The 27,596-nt window shown below is 32.1% G+C and overlaps 1 protein-coding gene across 7 annotated transcripts; it reads left to right on the top strand.

Annotated features, from left to right (window-relative positions):
- The first annotated feature begins 2,907 nt into the window (after positions 1 to 2,907).
- Positions 2,908 to 27,506, top strand: LOC145321556 (delta(24)-sterol reductase-like). Of its 7 annotated transcripts, none has more exons than XM_080162979.1 (21): positions 2,908 to 3,056; positions 3,214 to 3,261; positions 6,364 to 6,445; positions 9,338 to 9,386; positions 10,089 to 10,120; positions 10,379 to 10,453; positions 10,726 to 10,834; positions 13,722 to 13,839; positions 13,994 to 14,041; positions 14,492 to 14,545; positions 16,341 to 16,460; positions 17,868 to 17,985; positions 19,003 to 19,093; positions 19,957 to 20,079; positions 20,890 to 20,967; positions 22,013 to 22,096; positions 22,502 to 22,591; positions 24,269 to 24,328; positions 25,071 to 25,142; positions 26,676 to 26,725; positions 27,087 to 27,506. In XM_080162979.1, the coding sequence occupies exons 1-21, from the start codon at positions 3,008 to 3,010 to the stop codon at positions 27,127 to 27,129; spliced, it is 1,593 nt and encodes a 530-aa protein (XP_080019105.1). In that variant the 5' UTR covers positions 2,908 to 3,007; the 3' UTR covers positions 27,130 to 27,506. The 7 variants fall into 7 exon arrangements, with proteins under 7 accessions (XP_080019105.1, XP_080019104.1, XP_080019103.1 ...); XM_080162978.1 differs by lacking the exon at positions 26,676 to 26,725 and adding an exon at positions 26,455 to 26,504; XM_080162977.1 differs by lacking the exon at positions 26,676 to 26,725 and having other exon boundaries at positions 27,037 to 27,506.
- The last annotated feature ends 90 nt before the right edge of the window (positions 27,507 to 27,596 follow it).

The following is a 27,596-nucleotide window of genomic DNA, read 5'->3' as shown; positions in this document are numbered from 1 at the left end:
TATTATTTTATCATGTTATCGGAAGTATTTAAAACAAGGATGACAACATCCATAAAAGCGAAGCCCTCAAACGGTAGGACAAACGGGCATTAACACTTGTATAGTGTCAAAACTGAAAAATTAGAATATAAATGAATAAGAGTCAAAGCAAAATTGTGAGTAAATTTGTTGAAAAACTTCTTGATATAAGATAATGTTTAGGGAAATACTTACATTTTTAGGACTTGATTATAGAGTAGCTTTGCTTATAATATTATACTTTGTTGTCCTAGGAATCAGTATACCAAAAATCAGAACAATCGGATAATTAGATCACATAAAAATTAGTTGTTAAAAATGTAAAAACTCAACATGTTTAAAATGGACGTACGGACATTCTGGTAATGATTATAGAGTTGCTACGCTTTCTAAATCGTACCTAACTACTACAGGAATCACCATGCAAAATTTGAAAAACTAACATGCATAAATTAATGAAAAAAGCTATTCATCTCAGACGTACGGACGGACGGACGTACGGAAGGAACGACCCTAATTATAGAAAAGCTTCGCTTTAAAAAAAAATAGTTTCTACAATTCTTGAAGATTTTTTAGACGTTCGCAGATTTAATGTTTTGCGTTGCAATATTTGTCATAAAATGGAACGTTTGGTAATTTTTTTTTTTAAATTTTTAACGAAATTATCATTTCGAGGTATTAATTGACAATTGCTATCCAAAATTGAAGATACTAAGCTTTTTCTTTTAAAACTAAAATTGAAAGTGAGTGTTTCGACTCCAACCTCCGTCTCCCACCCCCTTTAAGGCCTCTAAAGGAGCAGCCACTAAGGATTCAAATTTCACCAAAAACTTTGCAACAACAAAAAAATGTTTGCTAAAAGATTTAGCATTTTTTGTGCTTCTTTTTATGTTTTTTAATTTCATTTTTTTGACAACTTCAACATTTATTTTAATTGTTGGATATTATGAGACAAATATGTTGACACTTGAAAAAAGATTAAATTATACGAAAACAACTTTATAAGGTCCTATGATAAACGCAGGAGTCCCAAACGCAGAGTGGACAAACGTAGCAGTGAACACTTAACCTAACCTAACCTATTTTAGACCTTCTTTTAGGTTTATTTAATGCCTAACCCCTGCGGGGGGCTTTTTGTACATTCATATATTAACCTAACCTAATCTGTATAGAAATACTTAATCAAATTAATATTTTAACACTCCTTCGTTTGTCCTGGAACCCTTTAAAAGTGACCATTTGTCTTTTTTAACTTATACGTTCAGTCGTTTGGAAGCTAGCAACCTTTAAAGTCTATGTATTTTTAAAGATCCCAGAAACCCTTTACCTTATCCCAACTTTTATTGCTTTTTGCAATTTCATTCTAAAATTTTTGTAATTCACATCGTTTTCGTAGGTAGTGGGACAAAGAGACTCAAGAATCAGCTATGTGACGTCATAAAAATGAAAGATTATCCATCTCTTTTTTAGTTTTTTTTTCTCACTTCTCCTCTCAGCTCCCTCATTTTTATGACGTCAAATGGCTGAATTTTGAGTCACTTTGTCCCACTTCTTTCGTAGTTGGCACTCCTTAGAGATCTCAAAAGATAAGACAATGGACAATGGTTGAAAAGTGTAGACATGACTTATGTGGAACTAACCAATAGAAATTAAATAAAAGTACCCAAAGTGTAAGAACCAAAGAACACGATAACATCGTTGTAAAACTTTGGGTACCCGTCTAATTCACAGTCCAATTTGCCCCCTCCCCCCTCCCTGAAAAACTAAAAAATCTAAAAATGTTATAAGTTTCTAGATAGAGCGTAATAAAATACTTTTAAAATTCTCAGCAATATTATGTTTAAATTTTTTTTTGTAAATTACACTTTTTTGATAAATAGCTTTTCAGTCCTGAAACAACAACAAAAAACATGTAGCAGTGCGCAGGGAGTAAGGGAGGGGACAATGGGCAATTAATTCAATTTAAGAGTTATCACTGAAAGACTATGAAATCCAGAATAATCCGAAAAATATGAAGGAAATTGTAAAGGGAGAGGCAGAAAACTATAAAATAAGATAAGAGTTCCTAGACAAAAGCATTAATTTGAAAATTAGATTACAAGCACATCAGACTGACATAATCATTCTGTAATTAATAACTATAAAAATCTCCCTAGAACCCATTCAACCCATCGCCCAATAACCCAAAATTTAATTGGGTTCTTAGAATGGTTATTAAACAAATATCACAAAAAGTTTTTATCTGTGAAATGATATTTTCTGGAGAGAAAAAAAATTGTTAAAACCAGCCACATCATAACAAATTAAGTTTATTGATACTTATCTGCTAGATATTCAAAACTAACACACGAGTTGCGGCATTGGTTGCGCAAGTACCCAAAGTCAGCCAGAAACTGCTAAATTCTTGAACATTCCCTTTAAGCCAGTACCCAAAGTCTGAGACTCGAAAAAATTGAATATTCGATCCATTGTCCCCTCCCTTACTCCCTGAGCAGTGCGTGCAGTAGGGGGGCTTAAAATTAGGAAGGCCTACAAGCCCCCACCCATCCCCCATTCCCTAGCGCATTACTATGCACGGAACACAGTAATAGTGTCTGACTGATTATGACGTAACAAAAAAATTAGCCAATGAGAGGCCGTTATTAACCAATGGTAAAATTTATAGTGGTCTCTCATTGGCTATTTTTTTTTGTTACGTCATAATAAGTCAGACACTATTACTGTGTTCCTATGCACGCATCTGCACAAAAGGTTTCTTTGAAATAGTGTTATCTGAATTAAAATAATTTTAATCTTTTTTTATCCCTAATTCGTAAAAATGTTTATATGGATCTCAAAATCATGCACTTGAACATTTAGGACTTCCAGACAAAGGTCATGCAGGGAAAGTGGTTGCTTGTTAATAATAGTTTTTTTAAGTTACGATCTTTTCGTTAGTTTAAATATTTTCTCATTTAGATAAAAACTTTATTTTCAGAATCTCGCAAAAATGGATCGCAAAATGGATGTAGTTCAGTTTCTGGAGTTTGTAAAAAAGGGTAAGTATTAAATGTTTTTTTTTATTGTGTTGTTATTTACAATGAAACAGTAATGAATACATCCATAAATTCGAGGCTTTGAAACGATAGGACAAACGAACATCAACTCCTGTAGAGTGTCAGAACTGAATAAGCAGAAAATGTGTATAATTTTTAGGACTTGATATTAGAGCTCTTCATCAGATATCAAATTATATTCAGAAAGGTAAAAATCAGCATGATTTAAATGAATGTAAGGACATCCTGGTAACGGTCACAGAGTAGTTATGCTTTAAAATAAGGAATCATCGTGCAAAGTTTGAAATCGATATGGCAATTATAACATGTCAAAATTAACGAAAAAGTAGTGTGATGGGTAAATTCCTTGCAGACCCCCCCCCCCCCCCCTTTACCATTATGATTGTAAAAAATGTACCAAAAAAGGAGGGGGGGGGGAATTCCATTTATAAAATCCACAAAAAAAAATATAGAACAATATAAAGGTATTTAGAAATCTAGGAATGGAATAGTTATTTATCGCAGCGTGTTATTAACAGCTTGCCGGGGATATTAAAATGAAACATTATAAGATTAAAACCACCAGTTTTGTTAACCCCGAGAGGTCAAAGTCCTGTGCAAACAAAACTGGTATAAATTTAATTATTTTTATTTTAATATTCGTGAAAATTGTCTGTAATACGATGCTATACTAATTTTTCTGTTTGTCTGAGAACCGGTTTTAATCCAGCAAATATTAATCGTTTTCGAAGCCATACCGGAAAAGATATATGAGACGCTATGCATATAAACAAACCAAGCCTTTTAACTTTTAAAAATATTACATAATAAACATCAAATAGCTTTTTGCATTATATGTAATTGCACAAGCGGCTACGCGCCTAGAGGCCTCTAAAAATGACAGTACCTTAGAGGCCTCTAATGGCACGTAAAATGTTTTCTTTGCAATCTATGTTAAGGTCAAATGTTTACTAAAAATACATAAAATATATTTATTTGTATGATTTCTCGTGGTAGGGTGGAGGTACCCTCCCACCAAAATAGCTATAAACCTGCCCAGGACCTATATGAACTACACTGAAAAGAAGAATCATATCGGTTCGACGAGTAGCGAGATCCTTCGCTACAGACAAAAAAAGCTTACTTATTTAATAGGAATATGAAAGGGTATCATGCATGAAATCTAAAAAAATCCAGGAGTGGGTATACAATATTTTTGCACTCCACTCTCCCCTCCCCACTACCGCCAAAAAATGTTGCTGGACAAAGTGTCTAAAAGTGGGAAAGAAAACCCCTAAAAAACAGATGAATAATCCGTAATTTTCATGAAGTCAAAAGGCTGATTTTTTTAAAAACACTTTGTCCAGCTACATACAATATTTTTGCACTTGTATCACCCCCCTCCCCACCCCACCCCACTACCGCAAAAAAAAATATTGCACACGCACCTGATCTCAACGTAGCGGGACAAAGTATCTCAAAAATCAGCCATGCGACGTTATTAAAATAGGTGATCCATCTCTTTTTTAGGGTTTTTTCTTTTCCACTTCTCCTCTCATCTCCCTCATTTTTATGACGTCACATGGCTGATTTTTGAGATACTTTGTCCCGCTACTATCTCAACTTATCAATTTATGACACGGAGAATTGGAAGAGGTGGCACATTTTTGTCTCAATATGCAGAAAAAGGAAACTGAAATTTTTTCTCTCAACTTTGATTTATGTTTTGCATTAATTACCTGTTGCATAGCAAGATACATTACAAATTGTTTTTTGTAAAGCATACATTTTGATAAGTAAAAAGTGTACGTCAGAACAAACAGTTGGTTTAGATTGATTTAAAACTTAGTTTATTTCACAATAGGTTTTCATGTACTAATAAATGTATTAAGTATAGATATACAATCCAATTAACTACATGGATCGAACCTAGTAATAGTGTCTAACTTTTTATCTTTGTGACGTAACAAAAATCCATCTCTTTTTTAGGGGTTTCCTTTCCCACCTCCCCTCTCATCCTTCGATTTTTGTTACGTCACAAAGATAAAAAGTTAGACACTATTACATGGTTCCATGGATCCAATGTTTGGGACCTTTTTCGTTTGCTAGCAAATTGCTTTCTGCTCTTTTGTAGCGACTTGGCTCTGTAAATATTTTCAACGCTATTGGTTGATATCAAAAGACCTAATTGAAAGTCTATTCCCCCCTTCCCCCTCTATTGTTTTACTTTAATTATATACTAATGCAACTCTATTATTAATACCTAAAGTATTTATACGTCCATATCTAATCTTTTAATCAAGTATGCGTTAAGATTTTTCTTTAAATTTGGATTGTTGACAAATTAGAGTAAAACAATAGAGGAGGGAAAGGTTTAATAATTTTATGTCCCAACCCTGTGCCGACTTTCAATTGGATCTTTGAAAATAAAACAATAGCGTTAGGAATATTAACACAGTCAAGTCGCTACAAAAGGTCAAAAAGCAATTTACTATCAGACGAAGAAGGTCCCTAACAGGGGGATCCAGGTAATTGTCTGGTTATACATCAATATTTATAGATTTATTGTTGACAATAATATCTGAAACTAAAGTTTTGTTTTTGTTTTAAGCAACAACAATAAAATAACAGTTTTTGTATAAATTATAAAAGATTATGATTTATGATTAACTTTGCAATAATTATTGCATATAACTCCATCAATCATGGATGTATTTGTCCAACATAACTGGATGCAGACAACTAGCGGTTTCATTTTAAGCAATGATGATTTATTCCATAAGTAGCAAAGCTGTTTTAAAGCAGGAATCTAAAGGGATAAGACACAGGAATAAGGTATAACCAACAAGCAAAATAAATCTAAAATAATATTTGGGGGGCAAATGGAGAGGTCGTCAATTTTACGATGTGTTGCCCCCCAACGACAGCTGAAAACCACGTATAGGTTTCGTGATTTTCTTCCGAATTAATTTCGTTATTGGAATGAGCTGGATAAGACAATTACAAAAAAAATGGTATATACATCCTCAAAGATGGTGCACGAAATTATTTCTTCTGTAGATCGCAATTAATTGTTGAAACGTTTCGACACTTCACTTAATAACCAAACCAATCATTATAAAACAAAAGTCCCCAAAGTTTTTGAGCCAAAGAATAAGAAAACGAAAAGGACGCGAGAAGAGAAAGGGAGGGGAAGAAGAAAAAAAGGGAAGCGCAGTATTGGAGACTAGAAGGAAAGAATTATCTGCATTACAGATAGACAGAGGGACAGACAGAGAGACAGACAGTGTTATATATTATTAATATTTAGTGTTTGTAATATTCTTACTGATACCTTCCTTCATATGGGACACCGTGCTCTACCTCATACTGGTGCATAAATTCTATTTCAGGTAAAATTATAATTTGGTCTATGCCATGTCATAACTAAAGACTTTAAAAGTTTTAACTACTGCTTGCTGCTAAGACACATGCGCGCACGACATTACTCATAAGATTATGAAAATGCCTTTGCCCAAAATTGGCGAAACTGATTACCATGTACATTTGGGACTTCCAGATAAAGGTCGAGCAATTAAAGGGTTGGATAATAGTACAATGGGAGATTAGTTTGTCGTTTTTTTTTTTTTTTTTTTTATTGGTTTGGGCAGGTTATGTTGGGATATAATGGTTCTAATTAGCCCCATAAGTATAGCCCCCCCCCCCCATGCAGGGGTTAGCGAAAAAACTACGCCGTTCTTATTTTCAATTTATTTTTAAAAATAAGGGGTAGATATCATTTACGATCTTTTAGAAGCAAAAAGTAGAAACGAATTTAAAACCCTAGGTTTCAAGAAGAATCCCTAGCTACTAAAAAGACCTACGCAAATAGTTAAAATGCTAAACGCAAATAGTTAAAATGCTAAACGCAAAAGCCAATGTATTGCAACAGTGCAGACACGACTTTTGTTGTCTACAATTATTACCCTCATATAGTAAGAGGACGACTGTCTATCTGTATGATATATTTGCATGTGTGTTGTGAATTTTTTTGCTTACCACTGAACCGATTTGATCCTTCATTGTAGCTTTTCATAGGCGTGTACCAAAACCATCTCAACTTTATAACTAAAATCAAAAGTTGATGCTCGACCCCCCCCCCCCCCCCTTTCACCCAAATGCCCCTAGACAAAGCTGCTAGCTATAAAAATTCCAAGCGAAATAGGACATTTTTTACTTTTTGACCATTGGGCAAATAAACTTTATATTAAAAGACCATTTCTTGAATTGATAAATAAAAGCATTTTTAATGCAACAAGCTATACAAATCAGATATCTCAATGTTTTGACACTGCAAAGTCCCCAAAGTTTTATAATTGTATTTTCTTATTTGTTGGCTTAACAACTTTGGGGACTTCACTGAATTTTGATTGGTTAGTTTATCAAGTTGAGTATTTTAACTTTTCAACCACTAATTTTAATCTACAAAAGGAGTAATTTTGTGTATCATCACTGGGATGCATTAAATACCAATTTATGGGCCATTGTCTTTTCTCTTTAGATCCCTGCTAGAAAGCAATTATTATATTTTGATATTTATCTTTTGTTTAACGATGATTTTATAGTTTTTATTTACGCATATAATGACTTCCATCTTACATGTAGCGTAGCAATCATAAATTAGTAACTATATGCTTAAAATTATAATATAAAAATTTATAGAATATAAATTAGAACAAATAAAAAAATTCCTTATATTTCAATTTCAGGCTTTTAATGGTAAAAATAAATTTCGGATCATGGAAAGAAAACGAATTTTCGTCGTATTTTCACAGTAGCTTTTCCCCTATTTCTAGCCCCTACGGGGGGCTCTAATACTGCTGGGCCAATTTCCTAACCCTGCAATCATTAACATTAACCTAACCTAAAATAACATTTCAAAAGCTACTATAAAAATACGCCGACGCCCGCTACTTCGTTTTCTTCCCATGATCTTCTTTCTCCTTTTAAAACTTTACTAGAACTATTTATGTTATTATTTGAAGTTTTAAAAAAATAATATTTTTTATATTTTCATCAAAGTGTGAAACAGTCTGTTCTATCCTTATTATGTAATGGGGCACAGTAGTGTTACAAAGCAATCTTACAGGATAAGACAATGGACGATAAATTTATGCTGCACACCCACAATTATTAAAAACAAATTACCCCTTCCTTTGATTAAAATTAGTTTGAACACTACTGGTTTATATTACACAAGATTCTATAAAAGGCCTTAACATTTTAAAGCCAACTTATAAAAGAACTTCATAAAACTTTTTTGGGGCCTCTATAATTTACCATCCAATATTCCCTCCCTCCCTGGCAGTTACTACTAAACACATAAAGATACAACATAAATATGGTCAGCTGAATTTTAGTTTTTTTTGTACATATCACCCTAATTCTATCTCAATATTTACTACTTGCTAAAAAGCTTCAAACTTTCAAATATAAGTCGTTATTATTTATATCTAAATTAATGATGTTGTAGCTAAAAATGAGCTTTTGCAATAATTGGGTTATCTGTCGTACAACTTCGGAAATTAGGGAACAAATGGGAAATCAATTTTCACTTGATCATAAATATGTTACATAATTTGTTACTCTCAGTGGTAAACTACATCAACTTTTAATTGCAAAGCTATTCTACAAGCTAACAGTATCAGTCAATTAATTTTGCAATATAAATATTTGAAATATTCGGAGTGATATAAATCATCTAAAACATAACCCTTATATTAAAGTAACATGATCTCTGTGTGTCTGTTTGTATTAAAGAATCTCGCTTACTACTAAACAGATTTGGTTCTCCTTTACAGCGTAGCTTCTCATAGGTCCTGTGCAGATTTAGGGGAGGGTACCAACACCCTTTCAAGAGAAATTTCAAAAAATTAAAAAGATAACAAGCGGCCTTTGAGATATTTTTAGATAAACAGCTGATTAAAAGAATAGTTATTTCTTTCATCGTATTATAAACAGCTTTCCTCGGATATAGAATGTACAATTGTAAGATTAAAACCAGTTTTTTAGCCCTGATATGCCGAAGGCACGAGCTAAAAAAACTGGTTTTAATCTTATGATTGTACATTTTTATATTCGTAGATAGCTGAATATAATACGATGCTAGACATATTTTTTTCGTATGGATGAGAACCTGTTCCTATGCACCGGATTCGAATGAATACGAGAAAACTAGATACCTTTAGCATTTAGTGTCAAGGGGTGTATCCGCTAGTTTTATGTAAATAAACAAATATTTTTAGAAAAACAAGTGACAACCATGAAGAGAGAGTTGCTAAAATACAAGAACAGGTATCAATATATGAAAGCAACAGGATGATTGTCTGAATTTCTTTATGTTGTTTAAGATCTCATTCACCGCTGCATGTACCAATATGGTTCTTCTTTGCAATCAAGATTCTCATAGGTCCAAGGAAACCCCCTTCCCCTCCAAAAAATTTAAACCCTCGGAATCGGCACAAATTATGAATTTTTTCTTTGGTAGTGTTGTTTCTTGTTAAGCAACTTGTTTAAAAGTACAACTATTTTAGAATTTATGAATGGATTTATTATTACTTGGATCTTACACCAGATCTTTATGTTCTCTAATAAAGTGAACCTTGTAGCGGGCTAAAATATAGATTTCTCCAATCCCCCCTTACCACATCACCTCCCCTACTACTAGATAAACGATTTGACCAATAGATTGCAGTGAAAATGACACTTTTTCCCCTGTGATAATATCCACGTATATTCTACATCCATTATTATTTTATAAGGTAATAATCTACAGGTTACTTAAACAAAATAAGTATGAGAATTTTAATTAATCTAGAAGCTTAGAAGAGCACCTGATATAAAATGACGTCACACAATATAAATGACCAATGATAGGCCAGAATACATTTTATCATTTGTAAATTACAATGTATATTGGTCTATAAATAGTCATTTGTATTGTATGACGTCTTTTTTTTAGGCACTATAAGCTACTTCATCTATGACTGATTTTAGGTACGCAGGTGGAGAGTGGAGGGTAAAGGCAGGAAGGTTTTCAAATCTAACTTATTATAGTTAAATTTATCAAGCAATGTTGATTGCCCCACCAGAGTTTCTAACTTTTTATTAAATTTTGAAAATTCGTCCTATGAGGAAGATCAATATCAAACTCTGAAACTGTATTTTTTATTTTAAAAAGTAAATATTAAAAAACTTTTTTATAAATGTGTAAAACTTTAGAATTTCTTTTACAAAATCAGACCCAATCAAACCAAAGTTATAGTTGATTGAAAGCTTAACCTTAGAAAAATGTGTACAGCACGACCCAGTTGGAAAAGTGTTTCACCTCAGTCAATTGGTTACAAGAACTCAATGTACAGGTATAGTAATATCTTAATGTGTTTCGAATCATAGATCTTAAGGGATAAGACAATTGACAATCATTTTCAAATATGATAAATAAATTACCCTTTCTGTAGACTATAATTATTTGTGGAAAAGATTGGACACTGCTAGTTTGCATCTACAAATGAATACTTTTAATCACCCTTGGGGCAATACAAAATGGGTTCTAATCTCATTTTTCATTTAATATCCGCGGAAAGCTGTCTGTAGTACGATGCGATAAATAACTATTCTTTTTTAATTTTAGGATTGAAGTTGATCTAGACCGTGTTCTTTCTATAGACAGAGTAAATCATGTTGTTCATGTTGAGCCTAGTGTTTGTATTGGGTATCTGAATAAGTTTCTTATTAGAGAGGTAGGTAGTCTCTATAGACAGAGTAAATAATATTGTTCATGTAGATACTAGTGTTTGTATTGGTTATCTGAATAAGTTTCTTATTAGAGAGGTAGGTAGTCTCTATAGACAGAGTAAATAATATTGTTCATGTAGATACTAGTGTTTGTATTGGTTATCTGAATAAGTTTCTTATTAGAGAGGTAGGTAGTCTCTATAGACAGAGTAAATAATATTGTTCATGTAGATACTAGTGTTTGTATTGGTTATCTGAATAAGTTTCTTATTAGAGAGGTAGGTAGTCTCTATAGACAGAGTAAATAATATTGTTCATGTAGATACTAGTGTTTGTATTGGTTATCTGAATAAGTTTCTTATTAGAGAGGTAGGTAGTCTCTATAGACAGAGTAAATAATATTGTTCATGTAGATACTAGTGTTTGTATTGGGTATCTGAATAAGTTTCTTATTAGAGAGGTAGGTAGTCTCTATAGACAGAGTAAATAATATTGTTCATGTAGATACTAGTGTTTGTATTGGTTAAATGAATAAGTTTCTTATTAGAGAGGTAGGTAGTCTCTATAGACAGAGTAAATAATATTGTTCATGTAGATACTAGTGTTTGTATTGGTTAAATGAATAAGTTTCTTATTAGAGAGGTAGGTAGTCTCTATAGACAGAGTAAATAATATTGTTCATGTAGATACTAGTGTTTGTATTGGTTAAATGAATAAGTTTCTTATTAGAAAGGTAGGTAGTCTCTATAGACAGAGTAAATAATATTGTTCATGTAGATACTTGTGTTTGTATTGGTTATCTGAATAAGTTTCTTATTAGAGAGGTAGGTAGTCTCTATAGACAGAGTAAATAATATTGTTCATGTAGATACTAGTGTTTGTATTGGTTATCTGAATAAGTTTCTTATTAGAGAGGTAGGTAGTCTCTATAGACAGAGTAAATAATATTGTTCATGTAGATACTAGTGTTTGTATTGGGTATCTGAATAAGTTTCTTATTAGAGAGGTAGGTAGTCTCTATAGACAGAGTAAATAATATTGTTCATGTAGATACTAGTGTTTGTATTGGTTAAATGAATAAGTTTCTTATTAGAGAGGTAGGTAGTCTCTATAGACAGAGTAAATAATATTGTTCATGTAGATACTAGTGTTTGTATTGGTTAAATGAATAAGTTTCTTATTAGAGAGGTAGGTAGTCTCTATAGACAGAGTAAATAATATTGTTCATGTAGATACTAGTGTTTGTATTGGTTAAATGAATAAGTTTCTTATTAGAAAGGTAGGTAGTCTCTATAGACAGAGTAAATAATATTGTTCATGTAGATACTTGTGTTTGTATTGGTTATCTGAATAAGTTTCTTATTAGAGAGGTAGGTAGTCTCTATAGACAGAGTAAATAATATTGTTCATGTAGATACTAGTGTTTGTATTGGTTATCTGAATAAGTTTCTTATTAGAGAGGTAGGTAGTCTCTATAGACAGAGTAAATAATATTGTTCATGTAGATACTAGTGTTTGTATTGGTTATCTGAATAAGTTTCTTATTAGAGAGGTAGGTAGTCTCTATAGACAGAGTAAATAATATTGTTCATGTAGATACTAGTGTTTGTATTGGTTATCTGAATAAGTTTCTTATTAGAGAGGTAGGTAGTCTCTATAGACAGAGTAAATAATATTGTTCATGTAGATACTAGTGTTTGTATTGGTTATCTGAATAAGTTTCTTATTAGAGAGGTAGGTAGTCTCTATAGACAGAGTAAATAATATTGTTCATGTAGATACTAGTGTTTGTATTGGTTAAATGAATAAGTTTCTTATTAGAGAGGTAGGTAGTCTCTATAGACAGAGTAAATAATATTGTTCATGTAGATACTTGTGTTTGTATTGTGTATCTGAATAAGTTTCTTATTAGAGAGGTAGGTAGTCTCTATAGACAGAGTAAATAATATTGATCATGTTGAGCCCAGTGTTTGTATTGGGTATCTGAATAAGTTTCTTATTAGAGAGGTAGGTAGTCTCTATAGACAGAGTAAATAATATTGTTCATGTTGAGCCCAGTGTTTGTATTGGTTATCTGAATAAGTTTCTTATTAGAGAGGTAGGTAGACTCTATAGACAGAGTAAATAATATTGTTCATGTAGATACTAGTGTTTGTATTGGTTATCTGAATAAGTTTCTTATTAGAGAGGTAGGTAGACTCTATAGACATGGTAAATAATATTGTTCATGTAGATACTAGTGTTTGTATTGGGTATCTGAATAAGTTTCTTATTAGAGAGGTAGGTAGACTCTATTGACAGAGTAAATAATATTGTTCATGTAGAGCCTAGTGTTTGTAAGAGCCCAGTGTTTGTATTGGTTATCTGAATAAGTTTCTTATTAGAGAGGTAGGTAGTCTCTATAGACAGAGTAAATAATATTGTTCATGTAGAGACCAGTGTTTGTATTGGGTATCTGAATAAGTTTCTTATTAGAGAGGTAGGTAGTCTCTATAGACAGAGTAAATAATATTGTTCATGTAGATACTAGTGTTTGTATTAGTTATTTGAATAACTTAACTATTATCCATCTCAGCTCATATCTAGCTCCATTTTAGAAGTATTTTTTTGACGTCACACATGACACTTTACGCTGTCACATTGTCAATTTAAGCTGAAAAGATTGAAATCCTTTAATTAAGTATTAAATAAAGTAATTTTTTTGTCTGTCTCACTGTATTGTATTTTTATATCGCTAATTTTTAAATACCAATAGACATAGATAAAATATTTAGATTTTAGCATGTAGTAACATCTTAAAATTTTTTGTTCAAAATTTTGAAGCTTTTATTTTCAATTTGATAAAATTTTGTTTTAGAAACATATATTTACACTTGTTTCTTATAATTCTAGGGATATACCCTGCCTATAGTGCCTGAACTGGATAACCTTACTATTGGTGGGCTTGTGATGGGTGGAGGTATAGAGACAACCAGCCACAAATATGGTCTTGTTCATCATACTGCACTAGGAATTTACTCTTTGTGAAATATTGTCAGAACTTCTAATTTTGTTAGAATTGTCAAAGGGGGAGAAGGGAGGTTGGGAGAGTTTTTTTAAGTAAGAAAGTTTGATGAAATAAATTTAGATTATAATTGCTAAAGATTAAATTCTTTTGATTCTAGAGTATGAAATGGTGACAGCTGACGGAGAAGTTATAATTTGCGATGCAGGGATAAACTTGGCACATTATCATTCTTGTCAACAAAAATACTTGCAATTTAATCTTAGGGCTTGGCATCTGATTGCTTTTGATAACAAAGTAATTGAAAAATATACATACATTCTTTATTTTACTACTTGTTGCTACGCCATCAAAGGCCTCTAGGAGCACCAATTTTAGTTTTAGAAATAAAAAGAGTAAATAAGTGGTTTCCCCAAAAAAGTTATAAACCTTTTTAGGACCTAATAAAAAGCTTTACTCTAATAAAAAGTCATATCAATCCAGCGGTTATCGAGAAGTCATGCATTAGCTATGATGGATAGGTATATGGACAAACAGTAAATGGCTTCATAACAGACTAATATCCGATGGATTAGAAACGGTTCCCAGCCATACTGATAAATCACGTATAGCATTGCAATGCATTCTAAGAATAATGTGAAACATTTATCCATATTAGAAAACAACAATGCCGATGTATTTTTCACTGTTCCCTTCAGCTATGGTACATTAGGTAAACCATTACTATTTTTTTGCACTGGTACTCTATAAACATAGGTCAGTTCTTTCATAGTTAATTTTATTATATTATTAAGTAAGATTTTACTGTTCAATATTAGTTTTTATGTATGGTTATTGGTTATCTGTTTATTTGTATGCATGTTCGCTAAAGTCTTGTTTCCTTCTTCTAGGGGCGAAGCTAAAGTCATTAATGGGTTTATTATTCCACATTCCATTCCCTTCAGCCCATACCCTCTCTTCCTACTGGATTAACGAACTGACCTATAAATGACAGGGGAAATAGCAAATTAAATTGAAGAAAGTTTTTCATCTTTCATAATATCCACATCTATTAAACGGGACAGCAGAAAGTGTCATGTGTGACGTCATAAAAATATGTCTATTATTCAAATAATCTCGTACAAACCCAATATAAAAATAACCTATACTCCATTATTGATTAAACCCTTATTATTAGTTCTATTGACAGCAGTAAAGTTGAAGATAATCCCGTACAAACCCTATATAAAAATAATCCCGTTACAAACCCTATATAAAAATAACCTATACTCCATTATTAATTAAACCATTATATCTAGGTCTGCTGACAGCAGTTAAGTTGAAAATAATCCTGTACAAACCCTATATAAAAATAACCTATACTCCATTATTAATCAAACCATTATGTCTAGGTCTGCTGACAGCAGTAAAGTTGAAAATAATCCTGTACAAACCCTATATAAAGATAACCTATACTCCATTATTAATTAAACCATTATGTCTAGGTCTACTGACAGCAGTAAAGTTGAAAATAATCCCGTACAAACCCTATATAAAAATAACCTATACTCCATTATTAATTAAACCATTATGTCAAGGTCTGCTGACAGCAGTAAAGTTGAAGATAATCCCGTACAAACCCTATATAAAAATAGCCTATACTCCATTATTAATTAAACCATTATGTCAAGGTCTGCTGACAGCAGTAAAGTTGAAGATAATCCCATACAAACCCTATATAAAAATAACCTATACTCCATTATTAATTAAACCATTATATCTAGGTCTGCTGACAGCAGTAAAGTTGAAGATAATCCAGTACAAACCCTATATAAAAATAGCCTATACTCCATTATTAATTAAACCATTATTATTAGGTCTACTGACAGCAGTAAAGTTGAAAATAATCCTGTACAAACCCTATATAAAAATAACCTATACTCCATTATTAATCAAACCATTATGTCTAGGTCTGCTGACAGCAGTAAAGTTGAAAATAATCCTGTACAAACCCTATATAAAGATAACCTATACTCCATTATTAATTAAACCATTATGTCTAGGTCTACTGACAGCAGTAAAGTTGAAAATAATCCCGTACAAACCCTATATAAAAATAACCTATACTCCATTATTAATTAAACCATTATGTCAAGGTCTGCTGACAGCAGTAAAGTTGAAGATAATCCCGTACAAACCCTATATAAAAATAGCCTATACTCCATTATTAATTAAACCATTATGTCAAGGTCTGCTGACAGCAGTAAAGTTGAAGATAATCCCATACAAACCCTATATAAAAATAACCTATACTCCATTATTAATTAAACCATTATATCTAGGTCTGCTGACAGCAGTAAAGTTGAAGATAATCCAGTACAAACCCTATATAAAAATAGCCTATACTCCATTATTAATTAAACCATTATTATTAGGTCTACTGACAGCAGTAAAGTTGAAAATAATCCTGTACAAACCCTATATAAAAATAACCTATACTCCATTATAAATTAAAACATTATTATTAGGTCTGTTGACAGCAGTTAAGTTGAAAATAATCCCATACAAACCCTATATAAAAATAACGTACAGGCCAACGTATACAACACACGAAGCTATGGAAGTTATGGTGCAAGAAAGCATGAAAGGTAAAGACATTCTAAATAAAAAGTAGTAAGTTTTATTTTTGTCTAAAGCTCAAAATATAAATGGCATGTTAACCGATTGAATTCTCCATATTTAAGGAAGCTTCACAGTAGTTTAATGGCATCTTATTTCGAGATATAAATCTTGGGATGGTTTTAGACTATTTTTAAATCTTTAAATACGAATCCCCTATATGCTAGGGTCGCAGTCACTATTTTATCATATGAAATTAAAATTCAACTACAGTGTGTTTTTTTTTATGAGAACTTTTTTTAAAGCAATTTTACCCCACTTATAGTTATCAGAATTTAATGATTAATGGCTTATTTTCTTTGTTTTTTAAGTCAATTAATAGAACAACAAAAAAATATTTCAGTTTTTCTTTAAAAAGTACAGTAAAATCTAAATTTCAAAACTTAGGGGTCAACATATAAAAATGGTTTTAGTGCATTTTTCTTTAAAAAATGGATTTTCTGTAGTCAACTTTGGGGGGCCAGTACTCCCTCCCTGGTTGAGATATGACCTTCAAACTTTGATATGTTCTAGTACATGTCCCTAATAGTATCTGTATACATTTTTAGCTCTATATCTCAACTTTGAAGTGTTTAGCAGCCATTCTTGCAAAAGGTTGATTATTTGAGCATAAGAAAAATGTGCTAAAACCATTTATAGATGTTGACACCTAAGTTTTGAATTTTAGATTTTACTGTACTTTTTAAATAAAAACCGAAATATTTTTTTGTTGTTCTATTAATTGCCTTAAAAAACGAAGAAAATAAGCCATTAATTATTAAATTCTGATAACTATAAGTGGGGTAAAATTGCTTTCAAAAAAGTTCTCATAAAAAAAACACACTGTATATTCATATCTATTACCTATGAATATTTTCAAGAAACATATTTTATTAGTAATCTACATTAAAATTGCCTAAAATAAATTTACTTTTGAGTTGTTATGCCTTGTTTGATAGCCCTACAATCTAAATCTATAGCTCAATTCTAACAAGCACTTAATTTACAATCTTAGTTGGTAACTTTTTATACATTTAAAAACTTTTCTCGTATTCATGTCTAGCATCGTAAATGTACAATCATAAGATTAAAACCATTCTTTTTAGCCCTCGGGGCTAAAAAAACTGGTTTTAATCTTAAAATTGTACATTCTATATCCGCGGAACGCTGTTTCAAATACGATGCGAGAAATAACTATTCTATAGTTAATGTCAGTGCGACCGTACGTCACAGTTAGCTTTTTATTGTTAATTTAGGAATGTAAAAATTATTATCATTGTTTTCAAACTTTGGATGATGAGTCCTGTAACAGTTAGGTACAATTGTAATCGTTACCGCTTTTATGGATGTTGTCATCCTTGTTAACCCAAGTGTTATGGTATTTTTTTTACACCTAGGAACCGGAAATGACTCCGTAGAAGGCATAATGTATAACATCAACGAAGCAGTTATTATGACTGGTGAATTTGTTGAGGAAAATCAAGTTGAACTATCTAAAGTTAACAATCTTGGCAGGTATAACTTACTTTAATAATTCAATTAATTCAAAAAAAAAATCACGAAACCTATACGATATTTTCAAATTTTTCTACAATCATATGGAAAACAGTTTTTTTTATGCATGATTTGTTGAAAACTGCTAAATATTTTTTTCTGATACAAAAGTCCCCAAGCCAATTCAGATAATTAGACATTGATTTATAATTTCAGTCAATGGTCAGTGGGTTAAATTAAGCAATATTTTATCCATGTTAAAAACATCAAAACATTTCCCAATTAATTGAATGTTATTGATATTATTATGAAACTTAAACAAAGGTTGTATAATCAAAAATCAAAATGCTTATTTTTTGGTAGAAAGTCCTTGAGATGTCTGAAGGAATATTAAAGCATACCTTTATAATAATGTTATCTCTATAATAATTACTAGCAGCTACGCCACTAGGAGCCTCTACTGGCACATAACGTGGACCTAGAGAAAGCTTCATTTTAAAGAACCCTATCGGTTCAACGGTTACCGAGATCCTTTGCTATAGACAAAAAGAAATTTACTACTCTATATAATAAGATATTTTTAGAAATAAGTAGATATAAATAAAGTCATGATTGTGTATTTGTGTAATGAATACCTAGGTGGTATAAGCCCTGGTTTTATCATCATGTGAAAATATTTCTATTCCCCCCCCCCCTCTCTCTCTCTCTGTCTCTCTCTCTCTCTCTCTCTCTTTCTCTCTGTCTCTCTCTGTATTTATCTATCTATCTATCATTCTATGAATCTGTATCTATCTAGATGGTATAAGCCCTGGTTTTATCATCATGTGAAAACATTTCTCTCTATATATATCTATCTCTCTCTCTATCTATCTATCTATATATCTATCTATCTCTCTATGAATCTGTATCTATCTAGGTGGTATAAGCCCTGGTTTTATCATCATGTGAAAACATTTCTCTCTATATATATATATCTCTCTCTCTCTATCTATCTATCTATATATCTATCTCTCTCTCTATGAATCTGTATCTATCTAGATGGTATAAGCCCTGGTTTTATCATCATGTGAAAACATTTCTGGAGAAGGGAAAAACTGTTGAATATGTTCCTACTCTACATTTCCACCAGGTTAATATCAGGAATCAAAGGAATAAGACAATGACCGATATATATTGATGTTAATCCCCAATAAATAGAATTACCACTTCTGTAGAAATAAAATGCAACGACAGAAACATAATTAACCTAACTATCTTGGAGTAGATTTTGTCTCAATATGAATATGACATAAAATTTATTCCAGTATGGCTTCGAAACCGATTAATAACTGCTGGATTAGAACAAATTCTCAGCCCTACTGAAAAATCATATATAGCATCGTACTACAGACAATTTTCGAAGAGTATTAAAATAAAAATCATAAAATTAATAACAGGTTTGTTAGCCAGGGCCTTCGGCCATTCGGGGCTTACAAAATTAGTCTTATATTTTTTTCATTTTAATATCCGCGGAAAGTTGTCTATAATACGATGCGCTAAATAACTATTTATCCTCAAACAAAAAAATGCAACGAGAGACACCTTATTATCCAAAACCGTTTGCAGTAGATTTTCAATATGAATATTATATGTAGCTGTACGTTTAGTGCCCTAGGGAAATGGGGATAGGTGTCACCGCTTTTGGCCTACCTATTCTATTGACGCCACAGTAGAGGGAAAGATAAGGGAAAGGGGGATAGAAACCCCCCTAGAAAAGAGATTGATATTTCCTGGCGTCAATAAAATAGGTAGACTAAAAGCAGTGACATCTATCCCAATTTTGCTAGAACACTATAGACACTGAGACAGCTACATGTTATATCAAGTTTATCATGTTAATACTATTTTATTTTGTCATGTAAGAGTATGTTATTAGCATGCTGTCCCGTGCAATCTTTGGACATAATTTTCCTTGAAGAACTTTTTGGATTTATTAAAAATTATATTTTTTAGCGTCACAACAAGCCTTGCTTTTGGTTGACCAAACTGTGGGCTCCATGGGCCAGCCATCCTCTTGCAAGGTTCCTGCTGGGTTGGGCATTTCCATTCAACTACCAGCTTCTTAAATGGGTCAAGGTATTATTTTTTTTTATTTGCATATTTCATCAATCCATGAGTGCAAAATAAGTAAATGATAAGTTCACCCTTGTCAAATTACTTGTTTTTTTTCGAGCGGCTACGTCCCTAGAAGCCTCTAGTGGCACTTAATCAAGCCCCCCCCCCAAAAAAAAAAAATAACATTTCTGATCTAAAATTTAAAAATTATATTTTTAAATTCCTGGGGCGATTTTTCTCGGAGGTGGTGGTTCCCCAAAATAGTTGTGTAAACTTTCCCAATGCCTCTGAGAAGCTGCATTGTAAAGGAGAACCATGTCGGTTCAGCGTTTAGCAAGATCCTACGGTACAAACATACAAACTGATAGACATCATGTTACTTTTATATGAGGATTACAAACATAAGTATCCACAACGTTAGAAAACCTAAGCTATATTGAACGCCTAACTAAGTTTAATGGGAGTGGATACAAAACAGCGAAAAACATATTAGCGAATGTTACAAAACAGTGTTGCAAATATTTCTGCAACATTGTAAAAATATCTGGCGCTCCACGCCGCTCCGACCAGAAAAAGAACCATGGAAGGATTACAAAACAGCGGATGTTACAAAACAGCGAAATTACAATTACAAATTACATTCGCTGTTTTGTAATTTCGCCTTTTTGTAACATTCGCTGTTTTGTAACATTCGCTGTTTTGTAATTTTGCTGTTTTGTAACATTCGCTGTTTTGTAATTTCGCTGTTTTGTAACATTCGCTGTTATGTTTTTCGCTGTTTTGTATCCACTCCCAATAAACATATGGATCAAATATATATATTTAATTTAGGAATTGATAATGGGAAATGAGAATCTTGCTGATGTCTTCATAACCCAAGACTTCATCATTCCTCTACAAAAACTGAAGGTGGGATAACCGGCAAAAAAATATCCACATGCACAATGCTTTGTATAAAAAGGTTAGGTTAAGTTAGCAGACTAAAAACCCTTTATTTGATTATGTTTTTCTGGAAGTGCTAGCAGGTGGTGTCAGAACTAAATAATCAGAATATAAAGTATAAGAGTCGAAGCAAAATTGTAAGTAAGTTTGTTGAAAAACTGGTACAGGATAATGTTATGGACATACTTACATTTTTAGGACTTGATTATAGAGTTGCTTCGCGTATAACAGTATACTTTGTTGTTCCAGGAGTCAATATACCAAAAATCAGATCAATCGGATAATTAGATCCCATAAAAATTTGTTGTTAAAATTTTTTTTAAATTAACATTTTTAAAATGGACGTACGGACATTCTGGTAATGATTATAGAGTTGCTACGCTTTCTAAATCATACCTTACTACTAAAGGAATCACCATGCAAAGTTTGAAATCGATAGGACAATTCTAACATGCCTAAATTAACGAAAAAAGCTATCCGTTACGGACGAACGTACGGACGGATGGACCGACCCTAAATATAGAAAAGCTTCGCTTTTAGAAATATTGATTTGGTTTTTTTTTCTATATTAAACTACGTCTCGAGATTAAAATCGTAGGGTCTGTCTTACAGTATGATTATTTCTTAAATTTTATTCTTTAAAGAAGTACGATGTCTGTCTACCTGTCATCAAAATCACTGAAACACAGGTTTAGAAATGTAGGACAACTTATCTACGTAAATATGAAATAAACTTTAAAACGTGTAGTAAAAACTGATTTTAGGATCTATAGGGGAGACAAAGACATTAGTAAAGCTTCCCTAAAAAAGTATATTAAATAAGGACCAGTAGTTTCTGAGATCTTTAGATCCAGAGAAAAACCTTACTTCTAGTACTGTATATTATAGGATAGAAAAGCAAATTGTCTATGAAAATATTATTAGAAATAAATAACAAGTCATTTATGTGATTTTGTAAGTTCCCAAATGTTTTAATATCGATTTTTGATTTATAGATTTAATTTTGTAATAGGGAGGTGTTGAGTTAAGTGCTGAACTGACTGATATTTGGCCTATTTGGATGGTCCCTGCTAAACTTCACTATGATGAAAGATTTGTAAGTTTTTATATTTTTTTTATTTCAATTATTTTTTTATATTTTTTATTTCAATGTTTACTAATTAAGTTTTTACTAATGAGCTATAAATGTTTTTTAAAAGACATGTAAATTAAAATTTCACTTTAAAGAACTGTTTATTTTTGACTGCCGTCTTTTTTAACATCTTTAGTTATAACAATTACCTCTTCTGATTATAATTAGTGGCTGAAACTTTTGTACACTCAGCTTAATAAACCAACCAATCAAAATTCGTTCAGGTCCTTAAAGTTGTTAGGACAACAAAAAGTAGAACGTTATTATAAAACTTTGGGGACAAATGTAATCAACAACCCAATGTCTTCTTCCTCCCTGACATATTACAACACCTTATTATAGAGTTTAAAATTTTTTTTAAATATTAAGGGTGAAACCTATGGTATGAAACCTCGAAGTGGAAACATAATGTATGTAGATCTGGGTGTCTACGGAGTGGCTGAAAACAAGAATTTCCAGGTATTATCCAGAGGTGGATTTTTAAAAAACTTTTTGGCTCAATGGCTCACTAAAATCAATGAGGCTCGCTAAAAAATTTTGAGATAAATCCATCAAAATCGCATAAAAATTAAATAAAATCATAAAAGGGTTATTAACATAAGATTTTGTTTAATTTTTGTAGATTTTTTATTCGATTTTGGAGGAATTTTTACAAAATAATTTTAGAAAGCCTCACTGATTTTAGTGAGCCAGTGAACCAAAAAGTTTTTTTTAAGAATCCACCTCAGGACAATTGTGTTCATATGTAGCGCAGTACTGTAAAAATAAAGTTTGAATAACCAAATAAGCCATCTATAGATGAAAATTATTGGTGGAAAAGATTGGACACAACTAGTTAGAACCAATCAATCAAGATTTTAGAAGGATTAATTAAGTTTTAAATCCAACGATAGCGAAAACTAGTTTTAAAATTTATGGGTACCAGTATAATTTACAGATCAAGGACCCCTCTATTTCGGGATTTTAGATGAAGATGATTAAAGTCCCTCAACAGATTATGACGTCATACGATATAATAGCCAGTGAGAGGCCAGTATACACTGTAATTGACCAATGGTAAAATTTATGCTGGCCTCTCATTGGTTATTTTATCGTATGACGGCATTATCTGTTGAGGAAGACTTTAATCATCTTCAGTTCAGAGTTGCAATAAAAATCTATATGGAAATCAATATATAATTTCTTGGATGTTGCACAAGATTTACCTGTAATAAAATTATACCTTCTTTGGCTAAAATACCCATCCTCCCCCTTTACCCCATTCTCTCCTCTCCTACTGGAGGAACTAACTGACCAATAAATGTGGTCCTTATTAGCATCCTAAATTAATGAGCAATTTTCTCCTCTCAATATATCCAAGCATAGACGTCCAAGGGGGGTGCCGTAGGCACCCCCAAAGAACCTAGTATTAGTGTCTAACTTATTATCTTTGTGACGTAACAAAAATCGAAGGATGAGAGGGGAGGTGGGAAAGGAAACCCCTAAAAAAGAGATGGATTTTTGTTACGTCACGAAGATAAAAAGTTAGACACTATTACTAGGTTCACCCCCAAAATTTTGGATTTTCAATTTCCCCCCCCCCCCCCCCCCAAATAAATAAGCTTGGACGCCCCTGTATCCAAGAATTAACAAGGTAATTAATGTCCACAAGTAGCAAAGAATTGGAATTATAAAATACATTATTTTCAGTTTTCCAGGGATAAAACAATGGTTAAAAATTATGTATGTAAACCCCCCTTGACGATTAACAAAATAAGCCTTCTATAGATCAAAATTATTGTTGGAGTTGTTATAAGTAGATTAGATAGATTATATTTATTATTCTTGGGTGTACAAACATAAAAATAAACCAATAATAAATGAATATTATATACATTTATATATACAGTCAAATTTTTATTGATATGGTTAATTTATAAGAAAATTTTCTTCCCAAATTGCAGTTTCCTAAAAGGTAGGAAGTATGCAGTAATGTGTATTCACACATTGTTTTCATACAGGCCATATAAGTAAGACAAAAAATAGAAGTAAATAAATAGTAAGCAATAGATGAAATCATATTAAAAAGGTTGAATGATAATAGGAAGGATTAAGTTTTTAACCCATTCTCATTATTAGTAATGCTATGCATTTCAGGGACATGAAGCAACTTTGAGAGCTTTTGAGAAATGGACTATGGATAACGGAGGTTATCAGGTAGAGGATTGTTTAGATATTTTTGATTCATTGATTGATTGATTTCTAAACTAGCGGCTAGCCTCTGGGGACCTTTAAGGTAGGAGGGGGAAAAGTCGACCTCATCACATTTTAAATTTGTATAAATAAGTATTTTTTTTTGGGGGGGGGGGGAATGTGAAGACATCCTCCCAAAAAATAGTTTAAAACCTTACAAGGACCTATACGAAGCTTCACTGTAAAGGAGAACAATATCAGTTTAGCGGTTAGCGAGATCCTTTGGGACAGACAAAAAGCACTTACTACTTTATATATTAGGATAGGATAGAAAGTTGGAAATTTTATTTCAAGAACATTTAACTTGTAATGATGTCTCATTAGAGCTAGGGGTCTTTCATCATCATGATTATGACAGGCGTATTAGATAATGATTTTGAATTATATAATAGTACATTCGCCTATAGGATTTCAAAGTAAATATCTTGCCTATCAAAAAGAAATAAAATTATTACGAGTGTTACATTTTTCCAGGGACTATTCTCATGACTTACCTTACCCCTAAATAGTTTAAACCTTTAAACCTTTAAAGGCTTCCCTGTAAAGGACTGAAATCAGTTCTTAAGTTCCGAAATCTGTTAAGGCAGACACAGAGCATAATTGACGTGGGTGTGCTTTTTAAGATAGTTGTTCATTAGTTTTTCAATGATCCAATAATATTTTTAAACATTTTTAATTTGAATTAAATCTATTAATATTATTACAGGCGTTGTATGCTGAAACGTATATGAGTAAAGAGGAGTATACGAAAATGTTCACCCCAGAAAACTATGAAGCAGTAAGATATTAATTCAGGGTTCGGAAGCCGCGCCTCAGCCGCATAAGCCTCAGTTTTAAACCTGCTTGTGAGCAGAAAAATAAATTTCAGAAAGAAGGATTGTCTGCCCAAGAGCAGTTTTATACATTCAGCTAAATTTTATAGTGATAAAATGACGATTTCAGTGAGGCTTACACGCGGCTTACGCGCGGCTTCCGATCCCTGGATATCATTAAACTAATCTTTTTCAAGAGTATGTTCGTTTGTTCATCATACTAATAAGGGTAATCTCAAAAAAAGCCTATCTCAGAAAACGTCTATCTTTTAAAAAACGCCCATCTCAAAAAACGTCTAACTAATAACAGTAGAAGATTATTTAAGTCCCTCAACAGATTATGACGTCATACGATAAAATAACCAATGAGAGGCCAACATAAATTTTACTATTGGTCAATTACAAAGTATACTGGCCTCTCATTGGCTATTCTATCGTATGGCGTTATAATCTGTTGAGGGACTTTAATCATCTTCATAACAGTAGAATATTGAAATTAAAAGTAAAAAACTTCTTTTTTGTATGGCTAAAATTGTTGAGGGGTAAATTATATACTTGATATGTATCCATCCATCCATCTATTTAACCATCCATCTATTCATTATTTATCTATCAATCTATCTATTCCTCCTTATACGCATCTATTGATTTTCCTATCTATCTATCCATACATTCATCCATCCATCCATCCATCTATGCATTTGTCTATATTTTTAATCTATCCAACGATCTAAGCATCTATTAATCTATCCATCCAACCATCCATATTTCAATATTTATCTGTATATCTAATATATGTATCCATCTATCTTTCTATCCATCCATCTATTCATCTATTAATCTATCCATCAATCCATATTTCAATATTTATCTTTCTATCAATCCATCTATGCATTTATCTATTTTTAAGCTATCCAGCCATCTAAACATCAGTCAATCTACCTATATCCATCTACACATCTATTGATCTATCTATCCATCCATATATCAATCTATCGATCCATCAATTTATCAATCTATATATCTAACAATCCCATCTATGCATCTATCAACCTATCCATCCAACGATCTATGCATCTATCTTACCACTCTCCTATCTATTTATCTATTAATGTGGATATCTATTTGTATTATATCTATCTATCTATCTATTTATCCAGGTGAGAGACAGATTGCCCCTGTGCAAGGAAGGTTTCCCTCATGTCTACCACTTTAATCACTTGCCTATTTATCTATCTATCTATTCATGAGTATACATCTATCTATCTATGTATCCAGGTAAGAGACAGATTGCCCCTGTGCAAGGAAGGATTCCCTCACGTCTACCACTTTAATCACTTGCCTATTTATCTATCTATCTATCTATTTATCCAGGTAAGAGACAGGTTGCCCCTGTGCAAGGAAGGATTCCCTCACGTCACGTCTACCACTTTAATCACTTGCCTATTTATCTATCTATCTATTCATGAGTATATTTATCTATCTATCTATTTATTCAGGTAAGAGACAGATTGCCCCTGTGCAAGGAAGGATTCCCTCACGTCTACCACTTTAATCACTTGCCTATTTATCTATCTATCTATTTATGTGTATATCTATCTATCTATCTATTTATCCAGGTAAGAGACAGGTTGCCCCTGTGCAAGGAAGGATTCCCTCACGTCACGTCTACCACTTTAATCACTTGCCTATTTATCTATCTATCTATTCATGAGTATATATCTATCTATCTATGTATCCAGGTAAGAGACAGATTGCCCCTGTGCAAGGAAGGATTCCCCCATGTCTACCACTTTAATCACTTGCCTATTTATCTATCTATCTATTCATGAGTATATATCTATCTATCTATTTATCTAGGTGAGAGACAGATTGCCCCTGTGCAAGGAAGGATTCCCCCATGTGTACCAGAAAATATGCAGAAAGGGAAGAAATAAGGGAATCATTGATTGATTGATTGATTTCCATGCTAATCCTGTGCACGCAAACCGGCTTCGAAACCGATAAATATCCGCTGGATAAGAATCGGTTCTCAGCCATACTGAAAGATTATGAAACGTATTATATCTAGTTTTCTACGAATATAAAAATGTACAATCATAATATTAAAACCAGTTTTGTTAGACCGTGTGATCTCGGCCAAAAAAACTGGTTCTAATTTTGTAATTGTACATTCTATATCCGCGGAAAACTGTTTATAATACGATGCAATATATATTTTATTTTTTGTTATAAAAAAAATTATACTTATGATTTTTGTTCATTATTTTTTAATGTTTTTGATTTATACTTTTATAAAAATTCAATGTTTAATAAATTCCTGATCAATTGAATGAATATTATATATTTCGTTTATCTATACTATGAAGAAGAATGATTTCCTTGGTTCCAGGACAAACACAGGAGTCCCAAACATCGGA

Source organism: Acartia tonsa, chromosome 6 (assembly GCF_053477335.1).
Source record: "Acartia tonsa isolate MP-2025a chromosome 6, ASM5347733v1, whole genome shotgun sequence".
NCBI lineage: Eukaryota > Metazoa > Arthropoda > Copepoda > Calanoida > Acartiidae > Acartia > Acartia tonsa.
The sequence above is the reverse complement of the archived record's forward strand: the minus strand, read 5'-3'. Positions and strand labels throughout refer to the sequence as shown.